Source organism: Tiliqua scincoides, chromosome 2 (assembly GCF_035046505.1).
Source record: "Tiliqua scincoides isolate rTilSci1 chromosome 2, rTilSci1.hap2, whole genome shotgun sequence".
In the NCBI taxonomy this organism is placed as follows: Eukaryota; Metazoa; Chordata; class Lepidosauria; order Squamata; family Scincidae; genus Tiliqua; species Tiliqua scincoides.
The window spans coordinates 139,966,420-139,993,006 of NC_089822.1; the positions used below are offsets into that span (position 1 = coordinate 139,966,420).

The 26,587-nt window shown below is 43.1% G+C and overlaps 1 protein-coding gene across 2 annotated transcripts; it reads right to left on the reverse strand.

The window, feature by feature from the left end:
- Window positions 1–257: 257 nt before the first annotated feature.
- Window positions 258–26,587, reverse strand: UTP6 (UTP6 small subunit processome component). 2 transcript variants are annotated; one of them, XM_066614603.1, is made up of 19 exons: window positions 26,443–26,587; window positions 25,310–25,389; window positions 24,054–24,095; window positions 23,869–23,961; window positions 21,629–21,676; window positions 20,125–20,188; window positions 19,181–19,299; window positions 17,459–17,536; window positions 15,593–15,674; window positions 14,771–14,852; window positions 11,690–11,871; window positions 10,103–10,182; window positions 9,113–9,190; window positions 8,804–8,983; window positions 7,602–7,682; window positions 4,299–4,408; window positions 4,123–4,189; window positions 3,568–3,640; window positions 258–2,195 (listed from the first exon to the last, which is right to left on the reverse strand). In XM_066614603.1, the coding sequence occupies exons 6-19, from the start codon at window positions 20,150–20,152 to the stop codon at window positions 2,038–2,040; spliced, it is 1,398 nt and encodes a 465-aa protein (XP_066470700.1). In that variant the 5' UTR covers window positions 20,153–20,188; window positions 21,629–21,676; window positions 23,869–23,961; window positions 24,054–24,095; window positions 25,310–25,389; window positions 26,443–26,587; the 3' UTR covers window positions 258–2,037. The 2 variants fall into 2 exon arrangements, with proteins under 2 accessions (XP_066470700.1, XP_066470699.1); XM_066614602.1 differs by having other exon boundaries at window positions 25,310–25,394.

The window sequence follows — 26,587 nt, forward strand, 5'->3', positions numbered from 1 at the left end:
ATAGCCAAGGGTGCTTCTCAAAGACTCTGACTGATGATAGCTTAAAATGGAAATAAAGAACCAATAATATAAAAAGAAAATAAAACAGTTGGAACTGTTTTACAAACCCTGCTAACTTCAGAATTTAGCTACTATATTATGCTTTACTTGGGCTTGCCATCTTTGTAGGTAATTGGGAAACTTCAGCTGCTATAGAATATAGTAGCTTGCCTATTGTCCAGAGCTGAGCTGACCTCAGGTAAAATAGCACACTGGCTCTAAAAGCTTTCCAGTTAGTTTGAACTTATAAAGCTCTGCATAGCATGTGGATTGAATATTTGATGGAACATTTCTCACCCTTTGAAATGCAACCTGGTGATGAGACTTTTTCTCAGGTACCATCACTGATGCCTAAGCAAGACTAGTTAGAACCAAAATGAAGGCTGTTCCCAAATTGCGGTCCCATACCCTCCAACTTACAAAATCTCTGCAGTTGATGATGATTTACTAAGGCTACAAATCCTATAAAGTTGCCCTTGTCATAGGCAGTTAACTTGCACAAATTCAACTACATGTAATCAGCAACAAAAAAATCCAAACACTCAGAGGAAAGCAACAGTTTAAAGAGTGAAGGCAGTTCCACTTACTAAATGCATACCTGGGCATGAACCCGCAATCAAATGAAGCTGGTGTTCCCTTAGTTCCCACCTCTCTCAATTTTTAAAGAGACAGTATACATTTTCCAGACATAAGGGATTTTCAACATAATTTGTGTATATGTGATTTTAACATTTATATGCCAACTCTGGTACACAACCCTCATGCAAGACGAGGGCAACTGGCATATTTTCCTGGGAATAAGTCTCCTTGAAGTAAATGGAACTAACTTCTGAGTAGACATGCACAAGATTGGGATATTCATTATTTAGCTTGGAGATCCACCAGCTTGGCATCTGAATATATTTCTTCCAGGGAAGTAAGCTGAATCTCACACAAGAGAGACAACAGTCAATTTATTGCACTACAGCTTGATCTGGAATTACCACTGGAGGAGAGGCTCAGTAAAGTAAAAATTGTGAGCTCTAATTCAAGTTCTTTTCAGTTCTAGAGATGTCTTAGAGATCCGTCACAAGCCATTATGAGGCTATTAGCAAGGAATATATTTGTAAAATACTAAATACAATAAGTTCTTCTTATCCACTAGGGTTAGGTTCCTGGAAAACCCAGGAGGAAACCAAATCAGTGGATAGGGAGTCATTGATCTTATGGGATCAGTGGAGTTAGGGAGAGGTGCCAGAAGGAGACCCACTGCTAAATTACCTGCTAGCAGGACACCTTCAGGTGGCAATGGAGACCCTCAGGATGGTGTCTACAAGTAGTGCAAAGCCCTTAAAATGGCCATGTGAAGCTTCAAAATAGTGTGGATAGTTCCCTGCTGGTATTTTGAAGCTTCTGAAAGTCATTTTACATGGCTCCATGCTACTCGCTGGCGTCATTCTGAAGATGTCTGCTGCATTCAGAATGACGCCAGCAGAAACTTTTAAAGGGTGTCTGTGAATAGCTTCAGGATGGCTGTCACTGCCAGGAAGACCTTCTGAATTCCACAGAAAGCATACAGAGAGGTAGGTGGAAATCTTGCTCCCACAGATAAACAAATGGGTAGCAAATCCATGGTTACTGAGAACTGACTGTAGCTAGAAAGACCAGTGATAATCCTTATAACCAACAAAGTAGTTAATGTAATTAACTAGTAATTAAATGCATCAAAATTCCTGCCTGTATTCTTTAATGTTAGGGGCTCATCAGTGTGAACAACCTACCCCTCACCCAGACCCCATGTCCTTAAGAAGGTCTTTTTGTTCAAACCATTGAGTGCATAAAGCATGAACTCTAGTTAAAATATGATCCAGAAAGTCAGCAACATACACACTTATGACCCAGAAATGTATATGTATATACATATTTGCTTTTGGGGGAAAAAAAATACAAAAAAAAGAAAAAATGTTTGCAAAACCACACAATGTCCATCTTCTGAGGCGCACCTTTACAACATTTTTCTCATAGGTGCCCAGTTTGTAGCAATGTATACTTTGAAATAAAAGCTTCCACTTGTTCTCCTTGCAATGTTTTCATAGCTCTCCAGTGAATACTGCCACAGTTCTCAGGTTTGCCTTGAGAATGATTCAGTTCCATTCTGATGTATTCCAGCCAAAGATCTTGAAAAGGGAAAAGAAGGTTTAGCTATATTGTGATAATGAAAGTGCTCCAAGAGTGCATGGTCCTGGATTCTGCAACAATAATGTGCTTTTTATAAATCTAGCCCAAGGACTAAAATTTAGCAACAGCTGCAATACATGTGATTGATCTGTTGGAAGATTAGGTACTCTGTTATGGAAAAGTAGAGGTGGATACACCAGCAGTGGTTTGTCAATCTCTGAATTTCTACACTTTCCCTCAATGATTTTTCCCCTAACCAAGAAGGCTGCCTGTACTGGTGACTTCCTTCCAAAATGCTTTCCCTGTCTTCATTTTCCAACAAAAACTCCCCAAATCAAATGGAAAAACGTTTAGGATGACATTTTCCCTTCTGTGCAGAAATATGTTCTTGTTTTCCTGAAGATCAGAAACAACAAGTTGTACCTGTTCCCTATTCTTGGTTTCTTGTTTCAAGGAAGATGAAAAAAGAAATTTCAGACTTCTACATTCTCTTTCCTGAAAGAGGGACAGCTATCCCCCATAAAGAGCAAACGTGCTGCCTCCATTCACCAAGAAGACTGGTAAATTGATTTTGGCAGGGGCAGGATAGGAGAAAATGCAGGCACTGTAGGAGAAAGAAATCATGCCTCCCTGAGCAACCAGCTCTCACTTTGAGATTCTGACGCTAAACGGAATAAATTCTATGACAAGCATTGCATGTTATTTATTGGAGAAGGAAAATGGGGGAGAATAGGATTTTAGACAAAGACTGAGAGAGAAGGGTAATTTATTGTGTACCACCTTGGGTCATATTCACTAGACACAAATCGCCAGCTTATCACTGAGAAGATACCCTATCTCCATCCCCCCTCCCCACTGGATTGTCATCTGGATGACGATGGGCGCAATCCTAACCAACTTTCCAGCACAGGCTTAGCTGTGCCAGTGGGGCATGTGCTGCATCCTGCAGTTGGGGGGCAGTCACAGAGACCTCCTCAAGGTATGGCAATGTTTGTTCCCTTACCCTGAAGTTGCATTACCCTTATGTTGGTGCTGGAAAGTGGGTTAGGATTATGCCCTATGGCTGTTACAGTCCCCTAGCCAACTTTATGTTCACCTAAGGTTTACACAGGTTCAAGGAGTTGGGAAGAGGAAATTCAGGGAAAGGTCACCTAAAGTGTGATGGAACACATACCAACAACTCATCTTTATCTGAATCATTTTAAAAATGTGTATGTGGTTACCCTAGCCCAAACAGAATTTCAAGGCAATCTCCAGTAAAATCCATTAAATAAAGTTTTGGGGTTTTGGGGGGACGGGGGGGACTTATGACCATAAATGCAAAGGAAAAAAAAAAGACCTCCAACCACACTTTTGAGAAAAGTTTCTTACCGGGATCTGTGGTGCCAAACTCTCTCAAAGCACGTTCATAATATTCTCGGATATTGAACATTTTACAAGATTCCTAAAAATAAAAAAGACAAAAATAAACCAGATGTGCTGAAAAGTTTCCATTGTACAACCAAAGATTATTTCAGTTACAATTCATTTGCCCCATGGCCCGAATATGAACAGTTCAGTAGTTGTGTTAGACAGAACCATCTTCATGAAAGTAAGAGGACAGTAAGAGAGAGAAGAAGCTGTAGCAGTCCTGGTCAATAAGAAATGAAGGGTGTCACTCTCCACCACCCCCACCCCACCCGCTCACTCTCAAGTCAGTCTCACTTGCTTCAGCGACTGCCTCCCCTGTGCATCTTCCCTGTCAGTCTCCCCTCACCATAACCTCATTCTCTGCTATCTCGCTATATCATTCTCAAATCTATATATACGGACTCGCACAAGTATATCAGCATCCACTTCCTCTAGGAATTTCACAACTGAACATGCCTCTAAAGATACAGTACACAACAGAACATGAGTCATCCCTAAGACATATTTAACACTTACTTGCTCCTTTTCTATTTGAATCATCTTCTTGAAGAATTCAAGTGAAAATGGGTGGTTTTCGTGCAAGCTAGGACAGAAGAAAGTGTGTGAGGAATGCAGGTTTTCTGAGAACAGTTTGGGAGATGGGGTAAAGAGATAAATGATTTTGGTTTGTTTCACAATGGAGGTTTTCTAACCTAGTAAAGACTTTCTTTGCTTTCTTATAGCCACTTGTCCTGTAGGCCCAGTCAAGGTACTTTTCTTTCATGATTATGGAGTCAGCAGGAGATGTAGCAAGTAAGGATCTCTGCAAATTAAAACACAGATAATCTTTAAACATATTTAGAAAATATCTATGAAACCTTTGGGCATTTGTTATACCTCTGTATTAGAGCATAAGTGGTCTGTGCATTCTGATTTAAGTTCAGCAAGAGTGTCCCAATGGCCTACTGCAGTGGTTCTCGAACTTTTCCGGCTGGCAGCTCCCCTGATCCTTGTAGCCACAGCTCCTCAGTTACCCCCCCCCCAAATGGGGATGAAGGTATTATAATTATACACTAGAAACAAGGCTGCCAGCACTCTGAGGCTGCAATCCTAACCACACTTACCAGAGACTAAGCCCCATTGAACAAAATAGGACTTACTTCTGAGTAGACCAGGGTAGGATTGTGCCCTGAGTTTGTTAGCAGCACACCTGGAGGGTTTCGGAAAGGGAGGGGGGTAGTGATGAATGTGCTGGGGGAGGGGAAGTCTTTGTTTTGTGTGTATCTGCTAACTGCAAACTGATGCAAACTGAGACCTAGAGACTGTTTGGCTGCAATCCTAACCGCACTTTCCTGGGAGTAAGTCCCATTGAACACAATAGGACTTACTTCTGAGTAGACCTAGCTAGGATTGTGCCTTTTGTCTTACAATAGCAGCCAACAGAGTACCCCCCCCCCCCCCAAAGGAGGCAGGAAGATAAAGGGGGATGGCTGAAAAGGAACTGGTATTTTTATTTTTTAATCAATTTTTGGAGACAAAGCCATCAAGAGTGTTTTTTTTCTTTTTGAAAGGAGAGGAAAAAGAGAAAGGTGAGGATCCTTGGTTAACCTGACACAGACCACAAGCCTATGTAGGTCTACTCAGAAGGAAGTCCCATTTGAGTCAAATGGGCCAGGAAAGAATTGCAGCCACACAGAGCAAGATTACAACTCACACTTAAAGTAGATGGGGGCATGCTCACACATATACACCCCAACATGCAGATTCACCCCTATTCCTCCCCCGGCAAGACGGAGGAATGCAGGTTGGTGCATTTGGACACCCCCCCCCCCACTAAGAGAAGGCTGGCTCCTTCCTTCCCAAGCAGAGGAAAGCACTGAGCTGCTTGTACTTACTCTTCCCTCCCAGTTTGAAGCCTGCCAGGAGGGTGCCCTGTGCTGATGAGATGTAACACCTCTGCCACTGCCCAGCCAGCCTTCTCTCCCACCTCCCCCCACCCTGTTTCACATGCCCTCCCCACCTCACACTGCCCCACCCACCTCGTTCACAGCTGTAGAAAAGCAGCAAGTCAGCAGGCAGCAGTGCAGCTCAGCCCCTGGAGGCTAGCCATGCCTCACTAGGGAGGTGGGACAGATTGAATACCACAGGCCTACTGGTTTTCACCCTGGGATATTTCAACTTCAACACAAATCTGACTCTGTGATTGGAAATTTGCATCCTGATTGAAGAACTCTAATTTACTCCACCTTAGCAAAACACTTCCAGAACATTCATTTAAATCAGGGGTGTCAAACATAAGGCCCAGAAACCAGATGTGGCCAGTGAAAGTTTTTTATCCAGTTCCCAGGCTCTCAGTAGCTGAGCAGTGCTGAGATGTTACTGCTGCAAGGGCAGCCCATATGAAAATTTACTCTCCCATATTTTGAATCACTTTCTGCCTAATGACATTACTTCTGGCCCAGGTGGGGTGGGACCCACCAGAATGCTCAGAATACACCTGAGACCCACCAGGTGCTCCAGGACCTACCTGAAATGTTCAGGACCCAACCAAGACCTACCAGGTGGGCCAGGACCCACCACAAATGTTCAGGACCTGCCCAAGACCTACCAGATGGGCCAGGACCCACCACAAATGCTCGGGACCCATTCTGAGACCCAATAGGTGGGCAGGGACCCACCATAAATGCTCGGGATCTGCCCAAGACCCACGAGGAAAGCTGGGACCCACCTGAAATGCTCAGGACCCGCCCAAGGCTCACTAGGCCAGCCAGGACCCGCCTGAAATGCTCAGGACAAGCCCAAGTCCCACCAGGTGGGCCAAGACCCCCCCCCTCAAAAATTTCAGGACCCACCCTGAACCCATCAGGTGGGCTGGGACCTGTCTGGAAGGCTCAGCACCCGCCTGAGATCCACCAGGTGGGTCGGGACGCACCTGAAGCGCTCACGACCCACCTGAGACCCACCAGGTGGGCCAGGACCCACCAGAAGTGCTCAGGGCCCGCCCGAGACCCACAAGGTGGGCCAGGACCTACCAGAAACCCTAAGGGCCACCCAAGACCTACCTGGTGGGTCGGGATCTGCCAGAAATGCTCAGGGCCCACCTGAGACCCACCATAATGGCCTGAACCCACCAGAAATGCTCAGCACCCCCCAAGACCCACCATGTGGCCCGGGACCCACCAGGTTTGGTCCTGAGCCCGACCCACAAGGTGGGCCAAGGCCCACCAGAAATGCTCAGGACCCACCCAAACCCAGGTGGTGGGTCAGAACTCACCAGACGTGAGCATTTCAGGTAGGTCCTGATGCACCTGTTGGGTCTTGGACCAGTCCAGAGCATTTTAGGTGGGTCCTGACCCACCTGAGGGGTTTTGGGTAGGTCCTGAGCACAAATCCAGTTCTTTGTAGAATCCATTTCTCCATGAGAAATACATCCCCAAAGTATGCATCAGCAATGCTGCTGACTAGTAAATGATTCCAACTGCCTACTTGGCCACCAACTGGAGCAGTTAGCAAGTCATGAATGAATTGAAAACTCCAGCAATGTGGAGAAGTTTTCTTTTGGGGGGTGGGGGTGGAAGAGTAGAAGAGAAACAACTCTGTTTTAGAAGAGGGTGAAAAGAGTAGGAGCAAAGGACTGGGCAATCAGTTGGTTTCCGTCAAGGCTTAACATGTCTTTTGACTGCAGTGCCAGAGTGCTGAGCCCTAGGGAAGAAAAGACAGTCTAATCCAGGGGTGTCAAACATAAAGCCCAGGGGCCGGATGTGGCCTGCAGAAGCTTTTCATCCGGCCCTCAGGCTCTCAGCTGCTGAACAGTGCTGAGATGTTATTGCTGTAAGAGCAGTCCAAAGGAAAACTGGCTCTCCCATATCTTGAATAATGACATCACTTTCTACCTAATGACATCACTTCTGTCTCTCAGCAGGCATGATGAACGCTGTTTGGCCCTTGGTATGAAACAAGTTTGACACCCCTGGTTTAACTGATTATCTGGAAGTTATGAGATGCATGTACAGTACCTGATAGAGAGCTTCAGTTTCAACCTGGCTATTCACTTTCTCACTCCATTCTACCCATGCAATCCATAAAGGCAAACAGTCCTACAGAGATGAAAAATGATAGCAATGAAAAAATCAGGGCAGGAATACACTAAGGAACCACACTGAACATATGTGTGCATATGCACATATACATACTATCACCAGCATTGAGTGTTCTGTATTGCAATATGGAAAGCAACTACGGGCAACTACGTAGCAGAATTTTAAAAGCCACCAGGAAGATCAAAGTGGGGCAAGAGAATAAGAGGTTAGTCAGAATTAATGAGCCTCTCTCTCTCCTGCTGGAGGGGACCAGACTAATCAAGTTGCTGGAGCCCTCTGATCCAGAATACAAAAGGTTTTCAAGGAAGAAATAGAGGGATTTGGAATACACCAACAGAACCCAAGCAGGAAACAGTGATACTGGAGTTGTGTTGACTGTTTTCCTGCCTCTTAAGGGCAAGCAGTGAAGGATGTGCATCTGCAGTAGCACTGGGATATGGCATCACAATTGTGTATCATTCTTTGGATTATGATTATTTCTTCTTCATTCCACAACTGTGGACTAGCTTTTCTCACCAAGCTACAACGGTGGCAATCTTTATATAGCAGCCCCAATTTCCCCCCTCCCCACAAGCTCCCCTCACCTACTCTGAAGCAGGAGAGGAAAGCACAAGGCTTGGCTGCACTCAACAGAGGTGTCTAGGCTGCCTCTGCTGAGCAGAGCCAGCCCAAGACCTTCTAGGTGGCATGCCAAATGCTTGCCCCCCACCTGATGATGTGCTACTCTCTGCTCCTCCCATGCACCAATGTTCTAACTCAGCACTCTCCTCCCCTCCCCATTTCTTCATCCCCTCTTCCTTTTCCAATCCAAGGTGGAGAAGCAGCAGAGGCAAGTAGGCAGAAAGAGATGGGCACCACCCATTATATCTGAGCTTGAAGCTACCACTTCCTTTGACCTCATGGCTAGGCCAGCCCTGGTGCTGAACATAACCAAAGCTTGTCCCTCTCACCAAAGGGTACCAGCCCACTCATTATGGTGAGGGTAGCAACCAAAGTTGTGGAACCATGTACTAAACCCAGGCAAGTAGCACTAAAGGTTGTTGCCAACACATGTAGAGAAAGCTTACAAAACCCACTTCATATATACACGCACGCACCAAAAGACTATAGCTGCTTACCTTGGCTTTAATAACTTTGAAAGCTTCTTGGAAACAAGAGGCCACACTGTCACTGTTCAGCTTGATTAGCAACTGCAGTCTCATTTCCCATATTTCCACCAAATGATTGAACCGTTGGGTTGCTGCTGCTGCTATCTCTTTGGCCTTTTCTTGGAGGTCAAGCTCCAATAAGAGCTGAAGCTGAAGAGATGCATTTGAAGACAAAATGTGTTTGCTTAGAGATGCATCCAACAATCTTGTTTTATGTGATGAGCAGCTTTTAAAAGCACAAGGCACAAGCAGGCCCCTTGGAACAGTCAGCATCCTTACCCATTGTTTATAGAGAGAATGCAACAGCAACTGAGATTCATGCGCTCGACTGAAGATGCTCAAGGTCCTTTCCAGCCTCTAACAAGACAAAAGGGATAAGAGAAAGACTGCTAAATAAATCAAACAGCACTTCTGAAAAGCCAAAATCTTCCAGTGGCAGGAATACTTAACTTCCGTAAAATAATCAACAGCTGATCTTTACAAAACTATTTCCACAATTACACTACAAACTGAAAAATTTCACAGCCACTGTAAAGATTAACAAATTCATTAGATTTCTATCTGACCCAGTTTCTTTTTTTTTTTTTTTCTTAAAGCACATTTTTCAATCTCAAAGTTTTGATGTGAACCCTTGAAAGTTGGAAGACAGCGCCTGGTAAAACTTTGTATCTGGCACTTTACAGAAGATGTATGGGGGGGGGGAACATGCATTTGCCCAATGACAGCATAAGCCACACTAAAGTTGTTCACAAATGCTTGATATCCTGTTTTAAAGACTATCCATTTTCTTCCACCATAGGCCTGGATGTCACATACAGCTTTTAATCAACTTTGCCCTGCAGGTGAGGCGGCCATTTTGTAAGCCAAGCTAGAAGCATCAGGAGCCAACTTTACAAATCTCCCAAGAAAAATGTGTTTGTTTTTTTTAATGCTGTAGCATTGTAAGTGGCTGGAAGGTAAAGGCAAATCAAAGAAGTGAGTTAGTGAGGCCACAGATAGTCATAAAAACAGATTTTGACGAATCAGAATTATTTTGATTCAAAGAAACATGAATATCAGGACCTTCACTTATATTTACTTCCTTTTGTACAAGGGACCACGAGTGAAAACAGATTCAGGCCTAGTCAAACTATTCTAGAATTTAAGGAATAAAGTGTTTTTAGACTTCTTGCAAGCTGCATTTTTGCCTTCAAACAGAAAGTTTTGTAATGAAGTTCCTCTGAAAGAGATTAAATAAGTCAGAATTAGAACAAAGTGTCAAGAATGTACCTTCTGCCTTAACTCCTCACTGTTGGTCTTCCGGTTAAACCTCTCCAGGCAAAGAGTGACATAACATTTCCACATATCCTCTGTAGGGTAAAAGTCAGACAAAAATTGACAGTTACTCTTTCTGAAAAAACCATGACTACAGCAAACACCTGCTTCTTCAAAGACAGGAAAACAAGAGCCAAACTACTAAGCAGTCTGTCAAATCAATAAATTAAAGAGACAATCATTTCCAAGAGATCCAACAGAAAGCCTCTGTCCTTATTGCCAGGACCATGAACATGTGAATTCCGAGGATGTCTTTCATCCCAGCAATCACAAAGCATGCAAAACAACTTAGCAGATGGCATCCCAACTACTGCTTTTGCTGTCACAAGTGCCTTCTGCAAACTAAAGCCTCCTTCATGAACAAAAGGAGAGTTTCAGTCCCAGAGAAAGCTCCTGACAGCAGAAGACTAGTCTGGATGCCCTTCAAAGAGACCAGTTTTTGAACATGCCAAAAGAACTGTACAAGACACAGATAGGAAGACATTCTCCCCATCTCATGCTCCTCCTCGCTGGCCATAAGAGAGAACAAGAAGCAGGTGGTACACAATCTTTTGGAAATAGGAGAAGAAGGAATGTAGTTCTGTATTAAGCATGCTAACTGACTCTGTACAAATTGTGCAGTGTGAATAGCTGAGAAGTAACAGGGATGATGATGAGGTGAAGCTGTGAAAGGCACAGGGCAGGCAAATGTTCTGAACCACAGGAAGACACAGGCAAGCCCTACTTTGAAGGCAGCAGTCGCCACTTGTCAAAATTCTGGCCTGTTTCTCCACCACACCAGAGGAGACAGAAAAGCTGTTTTCAACTGTTTTATTTCAGACTGTACATGACAATGACGGCTCACACATACAGAAAACTAGCATATCATGTAGATGGCAAAGTTAGAAAACTGGATTTCAAGGAGGAATATTCTATGTGTAGCAATATTCAATCATGTCTGCACCAGTAGAGACCAAACAAAGCTTTAGCACTTCATCTGCTGTTAGAACTAGGCCTAAATATACAGTGGGCCTTGGGCTTAGCATCCATAGATTTCAGTATCTGCGGATGCTGAGCCCACGGGTGGAGGGTCTCAAAGGACCTCCTGGACATGTCCGAAGACACTTCCAGTTTGTGCTGGTGACATCCAGTTGCACCTGGGTGGGACCTCTGAGGCCCAACTGCAGATTTAATTATCTGCAGAATTTGGTATGCATAGTAGGTTCTGGAACAGATACGCTACAGATACCAAGGGCCCACTGTACAAATTGAGCCTCCAACCCTCCTTAAAACAGCGGTTAAGTTGAACTCAATTCAGTATTGAATATTTTTGCACAAGAAAATTGCTACTGTTCTCACTGGAAAGCTAGGTAACAAGCACGTGTAGATAGACAGACAACCTGAATAAAATACTGGTAGAAAAAAAAACCTGCTGCCTGTATAGCTGTCAAGTTCCAAGTTTCATAAAATATTCAGAAGTCTGTAAAAATCTTCAAATCTACTACAGGAATAACTGAGGAAAGAGGAAAATCAACATTTAAATATTCAGGCAAAATTTCTAACCTGTAGGAAGAGCTTTCACAGCCTCATCAAATACCGCGTAGCACCGTTCTTCTTTGCGGGCCACCTCCAAAGCCTTTGACTGTTTAGAGCCATGTTCTGATACTGGTAGAGAGTCTATAACCAGCTCCTGCCGGGCCATGTAGTCCCACATAAGAGGTTCATTGGCATGCTCTGCCTGCAAACTACCAAGCACATGCTATTATGCTATTTATTCAGGTATTTATATACCACCTCTCTCATAGACTCAAGGCAGTTTATGTAGGTAGACTGAACACAAATCCCATTTTTCAATTTTTTAAAAAAACATTCCATGAGAAAAATCTCATGGAACTTCGATGTCTCCAGATATTTCCCTTCATAGTGCTATCATCATCCTGGCTGCCGGCTTCTTGCACTTTTCCTAGCTCTTGCAGGTTTCTCAAAGTTTTTTCCCCAACTAACCACTGGAATACCTTTTTTTAAAAACTTAAGGCCCTTTTAAAAGGCCCTAGAGGGCCTTTGGTGCACCATAGAGGTCGTGTATGGCCTCTCCAACCCCCAGCAGGCCTTTCAGCCAAAAACTGGACATGACCTTTTTAAGCCTTCTGGAGGCCTCAGGCCTACTGGGATTTGGGGAGGACACATGTGGCCTCTCTGGGACTCAAGAGGCCAAAAACATCACTTCTGGTTTTTTCCAAAACTGGGGGGGGGGGGGGCATTTTGCAGTCCTGGCCCCAAGTGGCAAAGGGGCCAGAATTGTAATTGTAGTTAACTCCACTCCACTCCTCTGCAGAGATACGCTAGTGGCATAAGTCTCTCTGTCTCCTATTCAAGCAACTGATCCAGCTTAGCTTAATCTTTAAAAAAATCACTTGCTTTTCAGTGTTGAACTCTTCTGAACATATCCCAACATATGAATCTGCCTTACACTAGATCAGACCATTGGTCAAGTAGCTTAGTATTGCCTATGATGACTGGTAATAACTCTCCAGGGTTTCAGGTTCAGGGGTCTCTGCCAGCCCTACTTGGAAATGCCAGCGATTGAACCTAGAATCTGTGCACAACAAAATAGGCACCACTGACAACCAAACTCTCTGCTCAGAAGAAACCCTGAAATGGGGAAAAAAATCTTGGGGGCAGGGGAAGAAGTGAGGCCACAACCACTGAAGCCAATTACTGCAGACACCCGCCTATAAGTTGATCTCACAGATAAGTCAAGGGCAGGTTTTGAGCAAAAAATCATGGAAGTTTCTATGACCCTCGGATAAGTCAGGGGTTAAACTCAGGGGGGTGTCTGACTATAGTTTTGACTGATTTTACCCGAGGCCAGATCCTGAAAAATAAATTACCACTAATTGTTACCTAAGAACTGTACAGCCTCTAATTTGTTAAAAACATAGTAAAAGATCATAAGATACATTTTTATTCTTTTTAAATTCTGGTCTTCACCACCTTTTTGTAAACACTATCCATGCACTATAAACAACATACCAGTGGAACAGTGGTTCCCAACCTGGTATTCATGTACTCCCAAGGGCACTCAACAGGACCTTTAGGGGTACTTGAAAAAGAATGGAATAATGGTAGAAAAAGGCGGTCATGCTCCAGAATGCCTTGCAAGGATAAGCAAGGCAGGAAGGGAGGTAGCTAGTTGGCTGTGAAAGCCCCTCCAATAGCTAATTTTTGGTCATCAATTCATGTATGAACCAGTGATTGAAAACCAGCACAGTAAAAAAGCTGAAACATAATATGGAAAGTGATCAATCACCCAGAATTTCTCAGCACACTTCTGGTGCAAAACAGTGCAAAGGCAGAGTCTTCTGTTCTTCAAACAGATAAAAAGAGAAAACACTGTGATGAATACATGAAGTCTGGGCTTTCATATAGAGGAGATGAGGGCTTGTATTATTAATTACAAACGTTTTGCTAATATGAAGGGTACAATTTATGGAAATGGGCTGCCAAAGGATATGCAAGTCAAGAAGGTTGGGAACCACTGCAGGAGAACCATGAAGCAAATCCACCTTTAAGGTGTCTGGTGTGTTAAGCCAGAAGCTCTATGTACAACATACAACCCATAACACATAACTGGGAGTGTGCAGTTCAATTCACAGCAGAGAGATGCAGCTGCATACATTTGCAACCCTTTATACTCAGAAGCAGACCCACTGCTTTCCATGGGTGTTATTCTTAAGCAGGGGTGTCCAAACATTTTGGCAGAAGGGCCACATCATCTCTCTGACAGTGTGTCAGGGGCCAAGGAAAAAGCAGGAATTAATTTACATTTAAAATTTGAATAAATTTACATAAATGAATTAGAGATGGAACTTATATGAGTGAATGAAGGTCTTGCAGTAGCTCAAGGCCTATAAAAGGTCTTGCACAAAGCAAGGCTGACCTTTCCTTCACTGCCGCTGCTGCATCACAGATATGAAACACCAGGCAGTGGAGGGAACCCTCGTCCCACAGTGTGTTCCCACAGCATGGGCTCCAGCAAGTCTCCAGAGGCTCATTAGAGACTGGGGGCTCTCTGCAGGCAGGACTGGCAGTCTCTGAGGGCCGCAAGTGGCCCCAGGGCTAGGCTTTGGGCACCCCTGTTCTTAAGTAATGGTGCATTGAATTGTAGCCTAGGACTTTGCTTCAAATGGAAAGGAGGATCCCATCCCCGTGTTGAAAAAAGCAGATCTCTGCTAAAACAGAACACAGCTGCAACAGCATTTGCAAAATGGAACAGAGGAGAATAAAAGGTTAACTTTGGCTAGAATTTCCCAGGAAAGTTACTATAGAAACTAATGATCTCTGCACTGTTTCTAATGAGCCTGCTTGAGCAAGAAAGGAAACTTTTCAGAGCTGAAAAGCTCTGCCCTCTGCTGCCCTCTGAGATAAGGTGAAATGATAATTGGAGCTTGATTACTTGGCAAAAATTTTAGTACTATAGGCAAGTATCTACAGTAAATAATACCAACAGAAAAGTATTAACCTTCTCTAGACCTTAAAATTGGTCTATCAGAAAAAATTAGGGGAGAGAGGAAATGTGGCTACAATGGAGTCTGATGAAAATCTCACAATCTGTAAGACTTCCTCTGCCCAACCCCAACTTACTATTCCAGAATTTCTTTTTGAAGGTCTTGTGTGAAATCAAAAAGTTTTGCGATTGACAGCAGCGACAGAAAAAATTCTGCACCTGGAAGAAAGACATTAATGGCAGATACTGAGCACAGAGACAACCCAGTCACAGGGCCAACCATACTACTTTCTTTGAGCAGCAGGCATTGGAAGGCAGTGTACTCTGCTGCACCTGCCTCATATCCTTTTCTTGCTCACTGTCTTGGAGAGCAAATGAGAAGGGGGGGACTTATCCCCTCTCCTGAGCCCTCTGCTTCTAAACAATCTGAAGAGGTGCATGCTGGGAGTGATCACCCTAGCCACCAATTTAGAAGAAGCAGGTATCGAGGACAGCAGCAGAATTTAGCAACAGGAAGGGGGAGCAGGATTTGGCATCATCTCAGATGCTGAATTGGGTACAGGCACTGTCAACTATTTAAAGCTTGTCTGTACCAAACCAGTCCATTTAATAGCAAACCTCTATCATCCCCCCCCCCCTCCAGAAAACTATCCAAATTTTATTTCAGGCAGGCTTATCTAATGTGTCAGATTAGTCCAATGCCTTGGACTGAACATTTGCTTTCCTACACCTGGGTTTTCAGTACATGAGGTCATAGACAATTGTTTCATCTAGCCCGGAATTCTGCCTCAGGCACTGAGCACAGAATGCTCAATACAACAGTATTTCAGTACTGTATTCAGTAGACTGAATATCATTTTCCCAAGATAGCTGAACAACTCTGGTAGCTGAAAAATACTACGAAACACACTGCAGATTTTCAAAAAATAAGGTCTTAAAGAAGAAAAAGATTAGCATACCTTTGATTTTTTGAATGGCCTCTTTGAGCACTATTCGAGCCAGTTCGCCATTAAGTATGTCCTCAGAATAACTGAATTCGCTCTAAAATTACAAAGTGCTCTTACAATTACGTATTCACTTACTAGAACTTAGAGAAATGTGAAAGCATTTACAGCACACAACCAGACCTTTTCCTTCCTCAAACAACACTGTAATCCTGCGGTTTTCAAACTCTCCTCCCCCCCACCCCCGCCAAGACTTATTGCGGGTTTCAAACTCTCCAGGAGTTTGAAACCCGCAATAAGTCTTGGCGGGGGTGGGGGGGAGGCAGCAGGGGCAGGGGGAAGGCAGCAACGCAATCCCCAGGATCACGTTGCTCAGGGGGCTGCAGGGACTGGGATGCACTCACCAGTCCCTGCAGCAGCTGTCCCTGTGTGTGGGGAGCCCTGCGCGAGCGCCTGCAGGGCGCCCCAAGTCAGGGAAAGGGAGAGTGGAGCAATCTCCCCACTCTCCCTTTCCCTGACCTGGGGAGCCCTGCAGGCGCTTGCACAGGGCTCCCTGCACACAGGGATGGCTGCTGCAGGGACTGGTGAGCGCACCCCAGTCCCTGCAGGCCAGTCAGAAGGGAAAGCGGAGCGATTGTGCTCCGCTTCCGGTTTTGTGGAGCGGGGTGCGATTGCTCCGCTTTTACTTTTCCTGACCTGGGAGCCCTGCCGAAGGTTGCCCAGGGCTCCCCGCACCCGAGGGAGGCTGCAGGAGGCTTGGGCAAGTGCACTCAAGCCCCTGCAGCCCCCCTGAGCAGCGTGATCCCATGCCACTGCCTGCCCCCTGTCTCCTGGCTGCCCCCGCCCCTTAAGGGGGCAGAGGCCAGGACCCACAGGCTGGGGCGTCACGACGCCCCAGTTTGAATACCACTGCTGTAATCTGAACCTCCACAGAGGTCCAATGCACATTACGGACTCTGCATGAGACGGGGGAGCCCCATTATCTCCAGTGTCAGGGGAATACTCTTCATACAATTGAAGATACAGCACATTTCCACAACATTAAAAAAACCGGTGTAGGCTCTTCTTGTGGAACTACATAGACCCTTGGATAACAGGATTATATGTACCTTCACCTCCTCTAGAGAGAAGCAGATTACAATGCAAAGCTAGTAATTAACCCCAAGGCAGAAAAAAAGCATAAGTGACTGCTTTTGTTGTGACAACATACTGCTTCTGAAAGATGTACGGGCCTAGGCCTCCAGTATTTTGTGACCAAGTGGTATGATCCCTCTAGTCAAGTGATTTTTGGTAGTCAGAGCCAGGGAGAGGCAAAAGAGATTGATGGGATGGGTGGTGACGATAAAGTGAACACCTACATTTCAAAAACGTAATAAAAAGCTCTCCACCTCCCCATGTGATCACTGAAAGAATGAATAAATGCAATGTACTTCCATTCTTTAGAACAGCCATATGAATTCCTAGAACCCTTCACAGGGCATCTACAAGATGTTCCTGCTCTTGGTGTAGTGTTAATGCAGGTACAAAACAATGCTATTGTGTAGGAGATCCTGCCAGCAACTTGAATGCTGTCCTTCTTCAAGCCCTTCCTGAACATCAGAGTAGAATGGCTTGGACTGATGCATTTATTTTCACTACAGTATACAGAAACGGATGGTGTGAAGCTCCCATACAAATAGGATATTATTGCTGTATCCTAAAACAAAAGCAAATATTTCAACTTAGGCTGCAATCCTATCCACACTTTCCTGGGAGTAAGCCCCATTGACTATAATGGGACTGATTTCTGAGTAGACTGGATTGGGCTTCCAACTATCTAAGTGAAACTGCTTCTTCCACACACACAGAGCTTTTCCACTACAAAGACCTGTAATTTCTTACCAACTCTATCTTTGCTTGCTCCAATTCTTTCTTCTCTTTCCTTTGCTTTTCAGCATGCATCAGCTCCATTCTAAAATACTTCAGAAAAATGGAAAGCAAAGGGGGAGATATTTTGGACAGAACATCTAAATCACACAGAACACATCATTCAAGCTCTGGATCAGCCTCAGTCATGGTTAACACTGATGTGATTATTAACACTTTAGTTGCAATTAAAAACAGAGAATCTGTAGCCCTAGCCATGACTAGGAGACTTAGCTACAGTAAGTGTTCTTATCTTTACACTTGCACCAGCCCAAGCAGTCACAGAATTTTTGTCTACCTATACCATGGGGGGATGGTTTTGGCTCTCACAGCTGTTCTTAAAATTGTTAAAACCTTTACCCAGTTAAATGCTTACCGCTCCTCCCCCAAAAAGTCATGATTATAGACTGAAAAGTACAAACACCATTATTTCATATTCAGCTAAAATACAATAAAAACAATGTTCTCTGGTCCTTCGTTAAGCTGCAAATATAGTTTATTGAAATCTTTCCCTATTGCCAGTTAAAAAGTGTGCTGCTTAACAAAGCATCAGTTAAGCAAGCTCTCAAGACACCTCTCTGCCCTACCTGACAAGGCTCCTTCTCCCTCTCCACTCTCCTTCCTTCTTCACAAAGTCCCGAAGGAACACAGACATTCCACTGCATTGCTCATGAGGCATTCCTGAAGAAGGAAGTGGAACTTCTCCATTCCTAGGGGGCCCTTGTGAGAGAGGAAGGGCAGAGAAGCAACACATAGGGAGCCTGGTCAGGTAAGTAAGGTAGTTCTTTCTGGGGGGGGGGGTCAGCTTGTAAGTCATGTGAAAATTTTCTTAACCAGCATATTTGGGTAACCAGCAACTGCCGTTCTCCATGCACATCAGGTCACAAAACCTTTGGCGACTGACAGACTGAAAAGCTCAGACTGAAAGCCTACTACAGTGGGCCCTCATCCATGGGCTTGGCATCTGCAGATTTCACCACCCAGGGATGCATCCCTGCACCTCAGAAGGCCTCCAGGATGTGACCAGAAGCCACTTCCGGCTTGTGTCTGGGAGGTGTTCTAGGTGTGGGGAGACTCGTGGTCTACTCCATTCACCTTCACTGGCTTCTGAATACCTCTTGGATGCAACCAGAAGCTGATTCAGGTTTGTGCCTGTGACCTCAGGTTGTGTCAGGGAGATGTTCTGAGGCACAGGGGAGGCCTAAGGCCCACTTTATTGGCATCAGAACACCTCTCAGATATGACCAGAAGTTGCTGATGTGAACTGGAATTGGCTTCTAGTTGCTTCTGAGAGGCATTAGGAGGAGGGGAAGCCCATGGAGTAGGCTGTGTGCCTGGAACAACATCAAAGTAAGTTATTGTGGCATCAGCACAATCAAGCTCCCATCAAGCATATGTAGATTTTGGTATGGGGGGGGGGGTCTTGGAACAAATTCCACAGATACCAAGGACACATTCTATATTGAAACTACAGCCTTGAAGATGCAAATGGCCTCAAATTATCAGTTTGCAACTGTATAAATGCAAGCACAAAAATATACTCAGCTATATTTGAATACCAGCAAGGATGGAAAGAGCAAGTGATGTTCTGTTCTTCAGTTAATAAACAAACTGCAAATGAACAAGTAGGCTTTAGCTAGAATGAGTCAACTGCACACTGCTAAACAAAAACATACAAGCAGGAAAACCACATGTTACCTCTTGGTAAAGTTTGGGACACTCTGGATGGAAACGTAATGCTCGAAGGAACAACTGCCGAGCGCATTCAGATGACAGGCGGTCCTCCATTTCCCATTTTGCAGCCATAATCCACAATGCTACAGCAGAAAGACACAAAGGTATTTAATATGGCTATTACAAAACCAAACAGTAACCAAGAGGTTAATCCAATTTTCAACACCCATGTTTTGTTCTGCTTACTTTTTGTTTCTACTTGACCAACACTGCTACCTGAGTTTTGGCCAATTCACACACCACATACACCAGACAGGAATGTGTGTTTCAGCCACATCTCTTCTTTCACTTTTGAAATGCATTCACATACATGCTTAAAAATATGCAGCAATGGCATGCTCAGAACCCACAACTGGACAAGGCTCTCAAATATGTCTGTCACATGTCTTCAAACAACTAGCTGACATTAAAACGCAATCAACCGATTTGTAAATCTGTCACAGACAGTTCTAAAGATGCACTATATATTTAGTAGCAGATTCTCAAAAGGTCAAATTTTGACTATGGTTACTCAGACAAAAAAAAACTCTGACTTGCTGGTGAAATAGCTGGATTTCAGTGGAGTGGAAAGTGCTCCACTAACTCACCATCAGACAGGCTGAACCACTCTTTCAGAAGAATAGTTTTCCTAGTTTTAGGCAAGATATGGTTGATCTATTGTACAATGTTAACCAGGAACCCATTTTTCCATAACTGTGAGGCACCCTCTTGTGAGGCACTTAACACATCAAGCTAACCTGCTACATCAAACAATTCACATCAGTCAGGACAGGAAAGCTAAACGTGAGGCTGTCAGCACATCCCACCAAGATCTTAAAAGACTACTGATCAATTTGCCAGCTGCTAGTATGTCCTATATACAGTATACTCTGCACAGTTTGGTTACAAGCAAGAGTTCATTATGTTACCTGGTTTGTTTGGATGAAGTGCCAACATGGAGGAAAACACCTTACTCAGCTGTACTTTCTTGTTCTATTAGAAAATAAAAAACATCATTCACTCTACAATGTGAATGGACACTTTCAACTTGAAACAGATCTCCATTACAGACCTTGGGTGTGCCACTGATTTTTAAAAGGAGAGTTAAGCCATTTCTGCCCAACACCGCATATATGTAACAGGGATGAAATGCATACAACTGTGGGCTGGGCAGAAATTGGTTAGTAGTAAAAGAGACATACAGGTCCAGCCTATTTATACACGGATTTTTTATACACGGATTTGACTCAACACAAATGGCTCCTGCAAATGAGAAAGAATGTGCTGATCCCTGGAGAAGGGGAAAAATGCATCCCTTTAAAATCAGTTTTAAAAACTGAACAGTAACAACAGCCTCCTTAATGAGAGAGAGAGACAGAGAGGGCAGCAGGCTAACAATCCACCAATCCTTCTCTCTCCTGCAGACCTCTCCCTTCCCCCAGCATGTGAAAGAAACGTGATCATTTTGCATTGAAGGGAGGAGCTGAGTGAAGTGCTGATGGATTTTCTTCTTAATGACTCTTATCATAGAGTCAAAAGGTCAGCAAGGCTGTTTTTCAATCACTAGAGCAAAGAAACTTTGTTTTTTAAATTGATTTGCTATAGTTTTTTTTATTCATGCTTGGAAGTGCTTGGAAGGAACCTAGGCAAATAATTAGTCTCAACTTGTATATACTTGCAGTGCAAGCTGTATTTTTAGTATCTGCACTCATCAAAACAGGAATAGAGAGTGGTTGGGTAGATAGAGAGATAAAACCAATAGCATGGAGACTGCAAAGGATCCCCAGGAACAAGTTAGGTCAACACCATCTTTAGTCAAAAGGAAAGCTCAAATCACCTTTTCTTCTACACTGAAAAGACATAAAGGCCAGGCTCACATAGCCATTTGACACAATTGCTTTGTTTCCAGATAATGAAAAAACCTCATCTCAAACAGTAATGCTGGGGCTAACTTGTAGTCTTACCAGGGTAGAGAACTATATAAAAAGACAATCACCTAAGACCACCTTGTTGCACAAAAAGTAAAATGAAAAATCACTTTGCACTAACTTTTCCATCACAAAAATGAGCATGCATTTTGACCCAAAACCTCCTCTCTTGTCTTGCCTCCTCTCTCCCCACTCAGTTATTTCAGAAGCCCACCACTGTGGATATCACAAACTTGCTGCAGTAAACTTCATTACACAGGGCTATAAATAAGCAAAAGAAATCAATTTACAGTGCACCAGTATCAGTGAGTTATAAGAAAATAAAACAGAAATAAAATAAAAGTGGGTTTTAAACAAAAGTCCAGTCGTTTCAATAAGGTTCTATCAAATATCACCAAATGCTAAGATCTTGTTCAGTGGATCACTTGAATTAAAGTTCCTTGACTATCAGCTCATTGCAACCACAGCACAAATGGAGAAAATAGGGTGATTCCCAAACACTCACCCATTTTTTGCAAAATGCAACATGAGACAACCACAGCTGAACGTCATCCTATTTTGATGAAACAAAGAGAAAAAGGAACAGTTGAGAACACATGCATCATCTTCTGAACTGCTCACCCAACAATAATCCTTTCTAATAACAAGTAGCAAAAACATCAGGAGCAAGGTATGAGTAGAGGTGCTTGAAAATGGTTTTATTTTACTCAGAAATAAGCCCATTAGGTTCAGACTTAGGCTGTAATCCTATCTTACTCAATGGAAACAAACACCTCTAGGTATGAGACAAACCTAGCTTCCACATGGTAGATTCAAGAGAGGAATCCGGGACGTAAAGGAGCATCGCTTTATCAAAAAGGCACTGACTGCCCTGTTCTCCAGAATCAAGAATAAGCATTTCAATACAATGTTTTGAAAATCTGGAAAAATGCAAGTTCTTAATGACTGGATAACATACAGCAAGTGGCTTTACAGCGCACTTTTCTCTTATGCACTCTACTCCATTTATAGTCTGAATTTAAAGACCACCCCAGTTTAGTGATGTGGAACAAATAACACTTTAAAAATCCTATTAAACAGTAAACTAAACACGTACAAAAAGATAATGGGTATTAAAATTCCTAGTCTTAACCTCAGCCCACAAAGCAAACCCAAACAAAAGGAAGTTGCTCAGGTGAGTTTATAAAGGGAAGGAATTCTTAATAAAGCAACATCTCTCTACAAGTTCTTCTTAGTCCCAAGTTCTCCCCCTATCTTTCCTAAGTTTCAGCCATCTAGAATCTAGATAACTGATAAAAGCTACATGGGGCCAGGTGAACTCAGTCATCAAGTACATGCAACACATTTATGGCAAAAATGGTTCATAAATCCTGCAGACTGTACAATACGAGAATTTTGCAAGGATACAAGAAATGTAGTATTAATTGGAGCAAAAAGAACAGAAAGACATGGTCCAGGAATCAACAAAAAGGACAGGAAAACCCCATACCCTTATAAATCTTCTGTGCAGCGTTACTGATTTCTTAACCATTATCACTTCTCTGCAGCATCACTTCACCAACCAGATACCCACATGAAATGAGAAAATGTCTGAGAAATTTCTGTGATGCCTCTGAAGCATTCTCACGTTGCCCCGGGGGGGGGGGGGGCGAGGCATGTTGTCAAAAGCAAAGTAGGAGGGAAGTTCAAGAGGTACCCTATCCAAGCAAAAGGCAACACCATTCTCAAAGTCCTCTTCTAACTGATCAGGGTTTATATCAGTGCTAAATGAGAGGAAACCCCAGCCACTTCTGCCTTCTACTGAAATATTCTCATTGAATGCTGGGACATCCCCCTAATTAAGTGCTGGGGGGGGGAAGGCACTCCTTGGCAATGTGCATGAGAAGACAGGTCATATTACAGCCAGGGGAGAGATCTAGCTCCTTGCTGGGGAGGATCCCTGCCCCCAAGGTTAAGCTATTCTCAATACTGATCATACTAACCATACAGAGCTCTTATTATTTCACTGCTGTTATACAGCATTACTTGTGAATTCCAGTATTTTTATCTGTTGAAGTTTTAGTACACTAGTCTTTCTCTTAAAAAAAAAATCATTGTATTTTGTATTTTATGTGAAAGTATGTGCACCAATTTTTAAAAAGCAATCTGTGTGCATGGTTCTTTACACAAAATAAAAGTGAAAAAAACCAGACTAGTCCCTATTCCAAGAGTTTACAATCTAAAAAGACACAAGGGGACAAGAAAGCAAGGGGAGGGAAGTGGATGCAGGGAAAATATGCAATTAATTTTCAAGATTAATAACTATTAACTATTAGTAATTATTACTTAAGATTAGTTACAGTGTAGTATGGAGACAAGGTAACTGGACTTCACAAAAAAAGTTAAGTTTTAAGAAAGGATTTAAGGAGAAGAAAGGATTTAAGAAGAAATAAGGATTTAAGGAGAAGAAAGGATTTAAGGAAATAAGGGAGGTAGTATCACAGAGGTATTGCAGGAGGCACTTGCACTAACTTTATTAATGAAGCAAGGTACTTTTTCTCAGTAACTAACAATGCAATTCTAGGCCCCACTGAATTCAGAGGAACTTGCTTCTAGGTCCCTTTGTATAGGATGGCAGCCTGAATCACAGACCAATTCTAACTGCATAAATCAGATACAAAGTATAGATTAAGATTTCCATTTATTTTGTTTCTTGAATATGCTACTCAAGAAAATGCCAAGATCTATAGAAAAAAATATGCTTACTTTCCATTTTGTTGTGGCACGTTTGAAGATACCATGTATTCTCTGCACAATGGAGTACTCAATCTCATCTTTCTTAAATAAATAGCCAATGCGCTAAGGAGAGTAAAAAAATACAATTACCAGCTTTACAGTCCATGAAAATTCCCTTAACATTTCTTCAATTTCTTAGTTGCTCATAAACTTACTGTTCGTCTTTTCTTAATTAGTTCCAACAGATTGATCTCATACTAAAAGAAGGAAAAATATATACAAGGTCAAAAATACATTTCAGCAGTGGTTCGCAAACTTTTAGCACTGGGACCCACTTTTTAGAATGAGAATCTGTCAGGACCCACCGGAAGTGCTGTCATAACTAGAAGTGATTTCCATCAAGCAGGAAAATTTTTAACAACCCTAGGCTGCATTCCTACCCACACTTACCCAGCAGTAAGTCCCATTTACTATCATTGTTAAAAGAATGTGGTAGCATTAAGTCTATTGAAATGAATGGGGACCCACCTGAAATTGGCTCGTGACCCACCTAGTGGGTCACAACCCACAGTTTGAGAAACACTGATCTAGAGGATTATCAAATTTGAGTAGGTAGCACAGCAAAGTCATCTATATATATTTGTAAAAACAAGGAGAACTACAATTAAGGCAGCCTGCCTATGATGTAAAGATTAATGACTCAAAAAATCCGACATGGCATTAATTAAACCAGTAGTAATTTAAAATAGCACTAAAATACTACATATTATCAGATAAAACCCACAGCTTATTTTATCACAAACAGGTTTGCTATATTTATTAATTTTCATTGCTCACAAAGAAGCAGGAAGTTACAAGCTGGTATAATTGTCAAAACCGAGTTATTTTTCTCCTTATGTGATGTGCAACACTTAAACATACGATATGGCTTGCTAAGAGGATACCTAGCTACTCAGATATATTCACTAAGCATTTTCTTTTTCTTATGTGTACCTAGTACAATGCACCTCAGCCACCCTGCTTTCTACTTGATGGCATTGCAGTGCAATTTCAACAACACAGGCTGCTGAATATTTTGTCTTAAAGCAAACCCTCCACGTTCAAATAAATGCATTAAAAATTATGGAGAAATTTGCTGCAGTAAAAGGATGCACAGTTTGAAGTATCCATACAACTGGGATCCAAATGATTTGTTTCAACTACTTTCAAAGGCTGACTGCAAGAGAGCCAAGAGCAGAATCTAGAACTCTTGCCACACCTGACTGTGCAGTAGGTACAAAGCAGAACTTTCTTGAATTACGTTGTTACAAGAGAAACAAAACAGAAAGCATGTAAATACCACCTTTCTGAGGAGAAATCTGATGACCAAGAAAAGCAGTATATAGATACCTATTATTATTATTATGAGGAAACATAATAACTTTGAAAATATCACAAACATGCAAAAAATAAATCCATTTAAAAAACCTACCTGAATATAACTGAGAAAATCTTCCTTATGAAGTGCTCTCCGTTGTATTTTATATTCAAGGGCTGAGGTCTTCTTAATAACTGCCCTGCAGAAATGGAAACACTGGATCTTTCCATGGTTCCTGACCCATACAATACACAGGCAGAATAACATTTTGCAAAGGGTACATCTGACACAGTGTGTTTTTTAATGTGACCTTTGATAGTGCCAAGATATAGACACACATTCAACCACAGCAACACATAGAAAGACAAGTATTTCTTTTAGAAATTCAGAAGTACGCTAGTATTTGTGCACAGATGTAAAGAATCTAAATACAAGTAATAGTATTTAGAAGTATTCATGTTCACCTTCTTCTCTGTGTTCATCTAGATCTAGTTTCTAAATGTTTGACCTTTGACAAACCACTTTGCATGGTTCACCTATTTGAAGTACCACCAAAGTAACTGGTGATATCATGAGTAACTTCTGGGTTGGGAGGCCAGATACAACATGATAAACACCATTAAGAGGATCAGGATGGGCAGAAAGACTTTTCCAAGTGCGGAAAAGCATGCTTTGGAGCCTCTGACCACTATTTGTTGCATTATGTTCCTGGTGTCCCTGCTGGGCAGAAGGTGTCCAGGGGTCCCTGAGTACCGCCAGACACCACCCCAAGTACCACTGTATGTTGAGAAACACTGAAGTCAATCTAAAATTCAACCACTGTCCTGATGTAATGCATACAACATGTTCAGGCTGCCATGCTACAAAAAAGACTGGTAGAACAAAAGGTGCATTAGGAGCCTTTGGATGAGCTTTATTTTATACACAGTTTCTACTCTGCTCACAAATGCAATCAGAACCAGCCTTGCTGATCGCTTTCCTCTCTCCACAATGAAGAACCGCGTTCCCTAACACTGCACTCTTGTGCAGGTCTACTCAGAAGTAAGCCCCATTCTACTCAGTGGGGCTTCCTCCCAGGAAAGCGTGGCGAGGACTGCAGCCTCAGAGTCCCATCCTGTGCCTGTCTACTCAGAAGTAAGTCCCATGAGAGTCAATGAGGCTTCCTCCCAGGGAAGCGAGGGCAGGATGGGGCTCAGTCCCTCCACGGACACCGGCAGGAGAGGAGAGCCCAGCCCGGCTCCGCTCACCTGATCTCCCTACGGGTGAAGAGCCCGACCCTCTCCAGCTGCTCGAGCTCGGGGACCCGGTCCTCGATGCGCTGCTCGATCCTCTCCGCCATGACCCGGGAGGGCGCTCAGCCAGAGCCCCGCGAAGCAGCACACGTGAGGCTCT

Excerpts from the sequence above, each read along its gene's own strand:
- UTP6 (XM_066614602.1), bottom strand. The coding sequence starts at position 26,534 with ATGGCGGAGAGGATCGAGCAGCGCATCGAGGACCGGGTCCCCGAGCTC. Across the intron at positions 14,853-15,592 it reads GGCCATTCAAAAAATCAAAG|GTGCAGAATTTTTTCTGTCG; the intron begins GTATGCTAATCT and ends TCTTTCTTCCAG. Across the intron at positions 8,984-9,112 it reads ATTCTCTCTATAAACAATGG|CTTCAGCTCTTATTGGAGCT; the intron begins GTAAGGATGCTG and ends GCATCTCTTCAG.